We start from the raw sequence: 12,467 nt of genomic DNA on the forward strand, positions 1-12,467 counted from the left end.
CCCGATCTTTGCACATCGTTTCAACACATTGCACGACTTTTTTTTTTCATTTGATATTCCCGCTCCGTTGTCTCCACTCGCTCCAAGTTGCTGTATGAATTTTGTCCTTTATCTCCATTATATTCTACGAATTCCCCGTGTACTTTTGTGGCTTCTATATGTACGTTCATCTGTCATTATTTGGTCTCCATTGTTCGTTCCATCTCTTTATTTCCTTTGTTACCTTGTCATGTCTCGTTTTCCATTCTCTCTTTATTGCTGCAAGCAACGGTACCTGCCCTATGGGCGGAGCTTCAATTGGGAAGCCGAAATGAAAAGGCAAAATATCAGAAATTGAAGGCAGAAATTTTTTATTTTAAACGATTCATATAAACATCCGTCAAATCGTATCACACGTAAATCATCAAAATCAAAACGGTATCTTTAGAATTTCAATAAAAACCACATCACTGTTCATATCGGTAAATATTTTTCCATCGTGTTTCAAATCGTGATATCAACTGTGCGCTTTTCTTTAGGGAAAATAATTGAATGATTTTGTACCTCTTCCGGTTCCGGTTTATCTGAAACGGTACCCGCCCAGAAACACGTACCAGAGAAAACAAATCGTTTTCGCAATGGCCTCTCCAATATTGTACCCGTTTGTGACGTTTGTCACATTGTCTCCAGTACCCGTTTGTGACGATGTTTTTATTGTGACGAAAATATTCGAATATTCAAATTCGAATTTATTTATTCGTATTTATTCGAATTGCACGAATATGTGAATTGCGATTGTGTTTCATTGTGATGTTTGTGCAGCGACGGGCGGTGTGTACAAAGGGCAGGGACTTAATCAACGTGAGCTGATGATTTGCGCTTACTGGGAATTCCTCGTTCGTGGAACACTGTCTCAAGCCCCAGTCCCCATCATGGATGGGGCTCAGCGGTTTACCCGAGCCTGACGGGAAGGGCAAGGTACACGCTGGCCCGTCCAGTGTAGCGCGTGTGCGGCCCCGGACATCGAAGGGCATTAAACGTTCATTAAAGGATTACGAAAACGAAAAACATTACGAAATTACGTTCACACCGTCACTTCAAACACTATCGTGAACATACATCGTCACAACATCGTCACAATGAGAACATTGTCACTGAATGTTATGCGGGAGTCCAAACCTGAGAATGCTGCAGACCAAAGCTGAAATCGGGAAAACTAAATAGTCTATTTTACTCCTAGGGGTCCCAGGATTACCCACCCAAAATATCTTTGCGATCGGTTCAGCAGTTTCTACGGTACCTTCGAACAGACAGACGGACATTTGGTGAATTATAGTAAGATTAGTTCCCCCTGGGTGTCTTTCTGGGCTTTTTAAATTCCTTAATCGTCTTGGAATTTTTCCCGATTTGTTATTTTAATTATTTTTTCCCTCCGTAAACCCTTTTACTTCAGTCTTAATTTCATTTATTTAATTTGTCATTTTGGCCTGACTCACCACCATCTCTTCCAAGACACCGCTCACGTATCCCCTCACTTCACTCACCGGTGCACATAAAGCTTTGCTCCACATCACCACTATTTCCCATCGCCTTCATCTTTTTGCCCATCAGATTACAATGACACTTGTCTTGTAAAAATGTATCCTATGGCACCTAGAGTGGGTTAGGTTTCATGCATTACTTCTCATCTTTGTACATAAGTTTGCCTGTCCCCATATCTCTCGTGTCTTTTTATTCGCTTGGTCCATACTGTTTGTGACAGCGTCTAATCTACCCTAATCCCTGTACCTTTCTTTACAAATAAACCCTTCAAAAGGTAAGAAAACGTGTTCGAACCATGTGCTTCCAGTGTGCGTGCTGTCAGTTTTGCCTCATTTGGGTCTTTGGGGAATGGTAAAGAATGACTTAAAACAGTGCAATAAGAGACGGTTTGGCCATATCCTGAGATGAAAGGTCCCAGCACTGAGGCATACCATGTTAATGGGTACTTAGAGGTGACATCTGGTGTCAAGAGTGGGATTCATACCAACACTCTCCCCAAGGAAAATTTTAAAGTGAATTTGTTTAAAAGGTTTATTTTAAATTTGAACGCGCATGGGAAACATGGACAAAAGTGCAGACGTCGGTGAACGTCATGATCGTTCTGCTCATGTGCTTGAGGGTGAACCAGGGGAGGGGATAGTGAGGAGCATATGGTTAAAACCTCCCCCACTCAAACGGTCTGGCCATGAGGCTGGGATAAGTGGGATATCCACGCAGGCAGTGTCCAAAAAAATAATGGAACAAATGGAAAAGGAAATGAGGCAAATGGATGGTAGAATGAACGAAAATGATTCATTGGTTAGTAATTGAGAAATGCAGGTAGAAAAACAAAAAAAACCTGGAGGCTTTGCGAGCATAAATAAAAAGTGGAATGTGGGGTTTGTTCTGGGGAATAGCAATAAAGGAAGATTCCACAGGGACATGTTTGTTGGGTAATGGCCTGGAAGAACATAGCAAGTGTAGATGTCGCTCTGCTCCAGTGGGAAGAGACTGCCCACATGACAAGCCAGATAGAGGGTTTAGAGAGGGATAGGTTAGGCTCCATGGAGTGTGAATGGATGTCCATGCCAGCACTCATGGATGTGCAGATAGACCTTGCCTGGATCATTGACACGCTGGGGACCGACAGGGTGCAACACGGTGCCGGCTCAAGTGCATGTGCAGGTAATCAAACCTGAGCTGGCAAGCCAGGAGTTCTGTCGTGTGGTGTCGAGCAACCAGCAAGCCTGCTCAGAGTGGGAATGAGGTCGGATCACCGGTGAGCATGGGGTGAACCGTGGAGCTGGAGATGCATGGGAACTTCAGAGAACCTACACCGAGTAATGGGATGCACCCATCTGCAATATCCCAACACATGCACACACCACCACAAGTCGTGCACTCTCCTCTCATACCCACCCGCACTTCAGCACAAACTGGACTTCGGAATGGGAATATCTTCACTTGGGAAAAGCTACATCCAATCATGTACAGTATTTTCAGTCTCGTCAATTTAAGCTGTTTTTTTTTTTTTGTGGTGTGCTTAAGGCCTTCATAATTAATTAGGTAAAGGATCTGCCAATCTTATGTACTTGGGGTGCATAAGCATTTATTATTGTACAGAAATTAATTACTTTTGTCTTCCAACCGTTTTTTTTGTATGCAGAATCGAGGGTCATGAAAGAGCTAACATTTATTTCACAAACAAATCAAACAGACAAACAAAACATATAAAACATAAAAAGAGGGAGCAGAAGACAAGATGGGGAGAGAAGGGGAAGCACACAAAACATTTGAGAGCAGGGAGATGTGTGGGAGGGAGAGGGCTTGGGGGGAGGAGGTGTGGGAGAAGTACAAAACACAAGGACACCAAGGACTTCCAGGACAGAAGTTGGTATTTCAAAAAAGTGGATTTGGGGTGAAATTAGCGGGGGTAGAAAAGATCAAGGTTTTGGATGGGGGAAGATAAGAGATGGTGGTGAACAGCTGTTTTAAAGACCTGGAGGGTGGAGTGGGATTGAAGAGAGTGAGGGAGTTTGTTCCAGAGGTGGGAGAAAAGAGGAATGAAGGAGTGAAGGTGAGCAGAGAGTTGATTTTGGCAGTTTAACCATAAGAGGGTTGCAGGCAGATCTTGTGCGACCTGTAGGAATATTTGGGGGACAGAGCCCAGAGAGCTGGGGGGGGGGGGGGGCAAGGCCAGAGAGGAGTCGGTAGAAGATGGAAAGACCACCAACCTACCTGCGGTGAGTGAGTGAAAGGCCCTTGGAGTTAGCTTCATCGTGGGAGATTCCAATGATTCTGAAGGCTTTGGTTTCAACAGCGTGAAGCCGAGCTAGGTGTGAGGCAGGAGCACCAGCCCAGAGGGGAGAGCAGTATTCCATTAAGCTGTGGATGAAAGCCTTGTATGTGGTGAGGAGCTCAGGTGTGCCAAGGAAGGACTTCGCACGACGGAGGATGCCCAGTTGGCGACTGGCTTTGGAGGCCAGATTTGAAATGTGGTTTTCCCAGGAAAGATCATGGCAGATAGTGAGACCCAAAAGCTTGAGCGAACTTCTTGGAGAGGATTATTCAGAAAGTGGATGGGAGGGTTGTCCAGTCGGTCTTTTCGGAGAGACATCGTAAGAGTGTGAGATGTCAGGATTGAAAGACATGTTCCACTTGTTTGCCCAGTCTGCGATTTTGTCCAGGTCTGCAGAGAGTGAGGAGGCTGCAGACTGCCGACCTGAGGGATGAGGAATGGAGCGACAGAGAGTAGAGTCATCAGCAAAGAGATAGAGGATTTTCAAGAGAGTCAGAGAGATCATTGATGAAGACCAGAAAAAGCACAGGGCCCAGAACACTGCCTTGGGGAACTCCAGCCTGAACAGGAAGAGATGAGATGAGAGAAACCCATTCAGGGCCACACGTTGACTAGAGAGGAAGTCCGCCAGCCATGCATGGAGATTTCCATGGATTCCAAAGGAGGAGAGTTTGGTGAGCAGAGCGGGGTGCCAGACCGTATCGAAGGTACGTGATATGTCAAGGGAGACAGCTCTAATTTCCTGTTTGGCATTGAGGACCTCCATCCATTGTTGAGAAAGCAGAAGCAGCATGTTCAGAGTAGAGTGACCAGGTCTGAAACCAAATTGATGATCAGAGATCAAGCCATTTAGTCTAGTAGGAAGACTAGGTCCCCCTGCACCCCCCGGAGATATACTTCTAATCAGTGTTTCTAGATTGGAAAAAATGTGTAGAAAATGACTAGCTATGGCCCCAAGCTGAAAAAATGTCCCACATACCATTTTTATGCAAATTACTGCTGCAAATTTTATGCAAAATTATGCAAATTTTATGCAAATTTTTGATGAGGAGTAGAGTTGAGGGGTCTTTGAGGGCTTCATCGAGGTGCTCTCGGTTGCAAGACTGGGTCATTCTGAGAAGCACAGCAGGGTCAGAGATCATGATGTTCTCCTCCTCAGTGAATCTCTCCATCAACAGCCTCTCCATTGCCTCACACACTGTTTTGAGGCAAAAGAGGGACTTTGCGTAGGCCTTTCCACTGAGAACACCTTTGAGAGATCCACTTGTTACTAGTTGTGCCTCAAAGAGAATCTCTGCATATCCAGAACCACACATCTTGTGTCCAGTGAGCATCCCGATGTAGTTCATGGATGTGTGGAAGGGTCCAATCGTTACTACATGACTAGCAAATTCATTTGGCCAGCGCCAGATGATGGGAAGGGCTTTCATGCAGACACCCAGATCAAATGTATTCAGGACCCATCTCTGACCCACCTCAGCAGTTGCTGCCTCGGAACGCTTCAGTAGCTCACGAACAACTGCGTTGTCTGTGATCGGTCTGTGCCTGGTGCCTGCATGGCATGGCAATGGCCTGCAGCCTGTGCCTGGGCTAGGGGGTTTCACCTCTGCAACTGGTTCTCCCCCACCCAGCAAATCAACAGTCGACTACTGCACGCCTATCCACCAACCGATCACAGACAACGCAGTTGTTCGTGAGCTACTGAAGCGTTCCGAGGCAGCAACTGCTGAGGTGGGTCAGAGATGGGTCCTGAATACATTTGATCTGGGTGTCTGCATGAAAGCCCTTCCCATCATCTGGCGCTGGCCAAATGAATTTGCTAGTCATGTAGTAACGATTGGACCCTTCCACACATCCATGAACTACATCGGGATGCTCACTGGACACAAGATGCGTGGTTCTGGATATGCAGAGATTCTCTTTGAGGCACAACTAGTAACAAGTGGATCTCTCAAAGGTGTTCTCAGTGGAAAGGCCTACGCAAAGTCCCTCTTTTGCCTCAAAACAGTGTGTGAGGCAATGGAGAGGCTGTTGATGGAGAGATTCACTGAGGAGGAGAACATCATGATCTCTGACCCTGCTGTGCTTCTCAGAATGACCCAGTCTTGCAACCGAGAGCACCTCGATGAAGCCCTCAAAGACCCCTCAACTCTACTCATCAAAAATTTGCATAAAATTTGCATAATTTTGCATAAAATTTGCAGCAGTAATTTGCATAAAAATGGTATGTGGGACATTTTTTCAGCTTGGGGCCATAGCTAGTCATTTTCTACACATTTTTTCCAATCTAGAAACACTGATTAGAAGTATATCTCCGGGGGGTGCAGGGGGACCTAGTCTTCCTACTAGACTAATTGAAGAGGAAAGATTTCATATCCAAAGCAATGATGGATGATGGATTCCATGACTTTTGCTGTCTATTACGCCACGATAAACTCACTTGGTCTCTGAGTTATTCGAGTGGCATGACCGTAAGTACAGTATACGAGCTATAAATGTCCATTAAAGGACAGATCGAGTTTGGGCAATGAGCACCCAGTACGAGATCGTACCTGCATCCAGCGATCAGTGCTCAGATTGCAAATTAGTGTAATCGGACGCATGTTACCAATTGCCATTCCACGTGAGCACGGTAACATGGAAAACAGGCTGGGAACTTGCTCGCAGTGCAAGAATCAGTTGGCTGGTGTGACCGCTTTGATGCAGTTCATCAGGATTCAGATACGCCCGACTGCAACAATATGGTATTTGGTCTAGAATCTCGAAAATAATACATTTTGGGGTTTTGTTTTTTCACATGTTGCTAAAAATGATTACCATACTACCAGGTTTCCTGTACAAAATGAAAAGGGATCAAGTCCTAACCATTTTTATGGGATTGGTTGACAAGCAGCATTGAATAAAATTAGGCAAATGGCATGTCATGGAGCAGCCACTTTTATTACATCACAAAGATGTTACAAACTTACAGAATGAGACAGCCAACTACAATGGAAACGATGAAAACAAAACATTGGATTAATTGCCGTCATCACTCCCACCCACAAGCAAAGCAATCAGATACTGCAAACGAAGAGGAATTACAAAATCGTGATACAAATCAGGAAAAAGGTAATGACTTTCAGGGCAGGCAGCAACATGGAATGGAATGAAAGTTTATCCAAAAACTTATGTCCACCTAAACGATGCACAGATCATGTGAATGGAATGTTTAAATGGCAGGCATGGAGGGACCAAATGGCAACTCATCAATTATCATACTCTTGAAGAGCGTCAGGGCTGCTGGTGAAGAAGTCTCTTGACAGTAGTTATGGTGGGTCGTTCCCATTGCATTCCTAGCAGTCATTAAAAAATAAAATAAATAACCACATTTAGAGGCCATTTTTCCCCGCAAAGCGGGGGTTGGCCTTTTTCGGGGACCGTGGTTGTTTTTTTATTTTGGTCCCCTTTTTGAAGCAATGTTTTACGGCCGGATGCCCTTCCTGACGCCAACCCTTTTTGTCGCCTTTTACGACAAGCAGGGAATTACCAGTGAACTGGTACTCAATTAGCCGACCTCGGAAGGATGACAGGCTGAGTCAACCCCCCTGGCGTTAATTCAGCGATCGACCGGGATTCGAACCCAGGATCCTGGGATCCTAAGCTGGCACCCTAGCCGCTAGCCCAACACCAGTCATTCAGGGCAGGAATTTGGATGGACCATTCAGGATGATGACAACTCGAAGTTGCCTCGAGCTGCATCCAAACTACACCTCAATTCCACGACAACATTCAAGTTTAATACATTCAGTTATCATGTAATAGCATGACAACAATAACAAGTGGGCGCCAGTTTTATTACTAAACGAATAAGAGAACCAGTTCCATCAATAAGTAAATGCAAACGGGATTATAAAGATAAAAAGGCTGCAACAGTTAAATGTTGTACAATGCTAGCAAAACAAAGCCCATTACACCTTGCAAGGTTTCATTCTTCCTTGCTCCTCTTTCATTTAAACTGACCGTCATCAGGATGGCGAATGTTGAAAAATAAGTGCAGCTTCAAGATCTCATGTACACAACTTCATAATTTCTGCTCCAAAGTGAAATAAAGAACAATGGCCACGGCAAGTCGAGCAGGTAGGAGATGCATTCCAGAAGTAGACGTATGATGAAGAAGAATTGGTGAGGGGAGCACAGACTCACTGGGTATAGGCCAGGGCCCCAGCACCCTGCCCAAACCCAAAACCTTTCGGTCCAAAATATATTGCATAACAACCTGGAATAAAAAGACAAAACATTTGTTTCAATGGCAAAGTAAAGTCTGAACACATGCATGTAGTTTATTTGTGATGTATACAATGCAGTTGGGGATATCTACCATCAACAGTAAATTCTCCTACAACGTTGCTAATCAATAGGGGATCACTTTTCTTGAAATGTGACGATTCCATACAACGTCACCGGTTCCAGTAGTCCTTGAGCCAACCGGCCATATTTTGAAGTGAATGCTCCGGCGGGGGGAGTAATTCTCATTATGATTTTCCAATAGACCAATGTCTCAAGTGTCAGAAAAGGTGTGATGGACATCTGAGAACGGTAGCTTAGTGCCCGGATGGACGCCATCTTTGAAACCACCCAGCTCGAAAATGCCCATTTGGTGGGGTACATTGTTGCACGTGTATCTGGACTTCTATACTAGCTATCGATGTGCGGTTGACGACTAAATATACGTCCGATGTGTACCGTCTAAATAAAAAATTATATGAAGCATTTTGTTTTAGATTAATTATTATAAAAATCAATTATCGAAAAAAAATCATATATTTTTCAATATTTTATTATTAGACTTGTACTTTTTTTAGTGAAACAACACTGGTATGATTTTCCAAATTATGCATTGTGCTACACCGTTTATCTGTCTATAAAAATAACTCAAAAACTAAAACATATCATCCACCACGAGTGTACACAAAAAATATATGAAAAGGCATGCACTTTCCACAAACCGAAACTATGTCAGTTGGAATTTCCCGCCGATAATCAACCCACAGAACCCAGTGCCGAAAGTGACGTCAGTCTATTCTATATCTATATTCTATATTCTATATCTCAGTCTGAGATTTGTTGCGGTGACCTGATTAATTTCTGAGGGGGGGGGGGGGGGGGGGGGTGGGTGGCTTAAGAACTAAAAGTGAACATGTTAGATGGCGCCACATACAACTCTATTATAGAGTTGTATTGTGGCGCCATCTAACATGTTCACTGACTTGGATGAGTATGTCTATGTAAGCTGGCGAGCTTTTCGGATATCGGAGTAATCTAACGTCAGTCTTTTTGTTCTTTCAGCTGAGATGGCCGGTGTCGAGGCGAAACGGGCGAAGATTGAACCTGAGTCCGGAACGTGCATCCTGTGCAGCAAGAAGTCGCCACTCTCTGAACTAAGCAAGGCAGCGGGCAACAGTTCTTGGAAGACATTGTGTGACGCAGCCGCAGTTAGAAACTTTTATCCAATTCTAAAGCTAGTCCAAGAAGGCGCAGTTGAACTTCCTAATATTCCAATATTATACCATAGGGCTTGTAGATCAGACTTCACTCACAAAAACCACCTAGCTACTTTGACCAATGCAGCTAGAAGTTCTTCAGTTGATACTGGCGATGCGGTGCGACGGCGATCATCACGGGAAGAGACAGGATCAACTTCAACGGTCTACGATGATAAATGCATTTTTTGCCAGCGTGCTTCAAAATTCATAAAAGGCAGTCATACCCGTAAAACAGTTGTCTTGGCTGTTGAACTTCGAGCAGGTAAGACAATAAGAGATGCTGCGACAGCTCGCAATGATGAGAGAGTTTTGGCATTGACTACACGAGATATGGTTGCAGCTGAGGCTCACTACCACTTCTCCTGCTATAGAAACTACACACGGCCCCAAAAACCTCAAGTAGAAACTGACATTGAAGATAATATCGAGAAAAAAGAAATGATACGATGTATATTCAATTTCATTCGCACTGACTTGTTCTTGAACCCAAGGATTGTTCCAATAGTTGATGTTGCAACAGATATCCTGTCTTCAGATACATTTTCAGTTGATGTTCGTGACTCCATCAAGAAGAATCTGCAGCGCACATTACAAAGAGAGTTTGGAGAATCGCTCATCTTCTTCAATGTGAAACACCGTGTATACTTGATGCCCGATAATCTGACAAAGCGAGAGATTGCTGCAGAGTGCGTAAACCTGAAAGCAGAAGTGAAAGCATTTGAACGAACGGACGGTGAAAGTAACATTGTGCGTGCAGCTACTTCACTGCGACACCAGATCAAAGATGCTCATTACAATGAACGTTGGCCGCCTCAGCCAGCAGAACTCACTTCAGATTACGTGAAGATACCAGATTCTCTTCGTGTATTTCTGCATACTTTGATTTGCGGGAGTGGGGGTAGCTCTGCGCGTGCCGACACACTGGTATGGTCGATGGCTCAAGATATCATCAATGCTGTACACCGGGGTACCATCAGAACATCGAAGCATGTCCTACTTCCGTGGGTCATGAAAACGCTCACCGGTAATACAGAGGTCATCAGAATATTGAATCGACTCGGGCACGGATGTTCGTACACAGTTCTGGAAGAAATCGAGACAGCGCTATGCATAGACAAATTAGCAAGTGTGGAGAAAGATACAGTACCACTTCCGTCACATGTGCACCCTTCGGTCCCGACTGTATTAGCATTCGATAACATCGACAGGCTAGAGGAATCACTGAGTGGTGGCGGAACATCGCATCGCGTCAACGGTATCATCGTCCAACCGAAGTCGCAGTCGTGTTTGCCGCCCCAACCTCCATCGGCAGTATCCAAAGCAGATAAGAAGCGATCTATCCCATCATCCAGCGATTTAGTTCCAATATACAGCGGTGGGAAACGAGAGGGCCCACCTGCAATCAAGCCTGCAGATCTTTCTGACACTCTTGCAGGCGCAACATCCCTTGCGCAGCGCCGAAATCACGTATGGATTATGACTCGCATGCTGGAACCATGCGACCAGACAATCAGTTCGTGGACTGGTTTCAACATCATGACTAGAGATCGTGTTCAGGTGACGGAAGATGTAGTTGGCTACCTGCCGGACTATAAACGCGCCTGCCACAGATATGGCAACAGTGTAAGAAATCCTCAGAGAAGCTCTGAACATCATGTCATCACTTCAGCTTGAGCGTGAAAGGGTCAATGAAAAAAACGAACAAAGCTGCACTTGCGAAACACATGGAAGGTCTTGTGGAACCAGCCGAGAACGTTGACAAGCGAAGTGCAACAATAATTGATGCGATGGCTCTCATACAAAAGATGCATGGCGAGAACGACACGTTCGAAGAACTATCTGACCGCATCCTTGCTGCAGCGCTTCACGCTGGTCAAGGCAGTGAGCGCATCGATGTTGTCTTTGACACATACACAGAAGAATCCATCAAAGCAGCTGAGCGTGTGAACCGCGGTTCAAATGAAGGCATCAGTTTCAGCGAGATCAGACCCGCACACAAAATCATGAACTGGCGGCGTCTCCTTGCTTGCAGCCAGACAAAGGAGAAACTGGTTGTGTTTCTGGCGGAGTCGTGGAAACATGAAACAAATCGCGAAAAGCTAGGCAACAGAACACTGTATGTCACCTGTGGTGAAAAATGTCTGGTACTGACCCGCGATAGGTGGAAGTTGGTGCAAGCACTCGAATGTAGCCACGAGGAAGCAGACACGTGTATGTTTCTCCACGCAAAGCACGCCGCTACCCACTACAAGACGATCATCTTAGTGGCAGATGACACCGACGTTCTGATCATCAGTCTTCATCTCAGCAGAACCATCGATAGTCAGCTCTTCATCAGACGAGGAACAAAGGTTCGAGTCAGAATGATCGACGTTGGAAAGTTGGCTGCGGTATTGGGGTCTGGAGTTTGCAGTGCATTGCCAGGGCTTCATGCATGGAGCGGGTGTGACACTGTGAGTGCTCTGGCTAGCCAAGGAAAGATAAAGGCTTTGAAGCTTGTGCAAGCGAATGAGCTGTATTTTCAAGCATTCACAGATCTGGGATCTTCGTGGAATGTACCAACAGACGTCTTCAATAGCATTCAGGCCTTCACGTGTCAGCTGTACGCCAAGAACACGAAGATCGTCGGTGTTAATTCGCTCCGTTATCACATGTTCTGTGCAAAGAAGGGCCAGATCGAATCTGGACAATTGCCGCCTTGTGAAGACTCCTTGATGCAGCATACGCTTAGGGCCAACTATCAGGCGGCTATCTGGCGACGCAGCCTTGAAAACCTACCAGACGTCCCAACACCATCAGCAGGACATGGTTGGGAACTCGATGATGGCGGTTCGCTCACAATCCGATGGATGGCGGGTCTACCAGCTCCAGATGTCGTCTTGAATCTCATCTCATGCACATGCAGAAGGACGTGTCGACCGTCAGATTGCTCCTGCATACTGAATGGGTTGAAGTGCACTGTTGTGTGTAAGCTGCAGGGATGCTCCAACATGGTGCAGGATGATGCTATCATGGCTCAGGATGCCAATGACTCTGATGGCGACTCTGATGATTAACTTTGTGTGCACTGTATATTGTATAGCATATGTTGTTCTCTATTATAATGCAGGCCAAATTGCCTGAAAATCTTTATAGACAGATAA

The 12,467-nt window shown here is 45.2% G+C and overlaps 1 protein-coding gene across 3 annotated transcripts in view; it reads right to left on the minus strand.

Moving 5' to 3' along the window:
• Positions 1-6,720: 6,720 nt before the first annotated feature.
• Positions 6,721-12,467, minus strand: part of LOC137423138 (cysteine and glycine-rich protein 2) — a 33,834-nt gene continuing 28,087 nt past the window's right edge. For all 3 annotated transcript variants that reach the window (XM_068109972.2, XM_068109971.2, XM_078774664.1), the window contains exon 6: positions 6,721-8,057. In XM_068109972.2, coding sequence (XP_067966073.2) covers positions 7,981-8,057 — 77 coding nt within the window. In that variant the 3' untranslated portion in view covers positions 6,721-7,980. The remainder of the gene's footprint in view (positions 8,058-12,467) is intronic.

The sequence above is a fragment of the Myxine glutinosa genome, chromosome 3 (genome assembly GCF_964187855.1).
Source record: "Myxine glutinosa chromosome 3, kmMyxGlut1.1, whole genome shotgun sequence".
In the NCBI taxonomy this organism is placed as follows: domain Eukaryota; kingdom Metazoa; phylum Chordata; class Myxini; order Myxiniformes; family Myxinidae; genus Myxine; species Myxine glutinosa.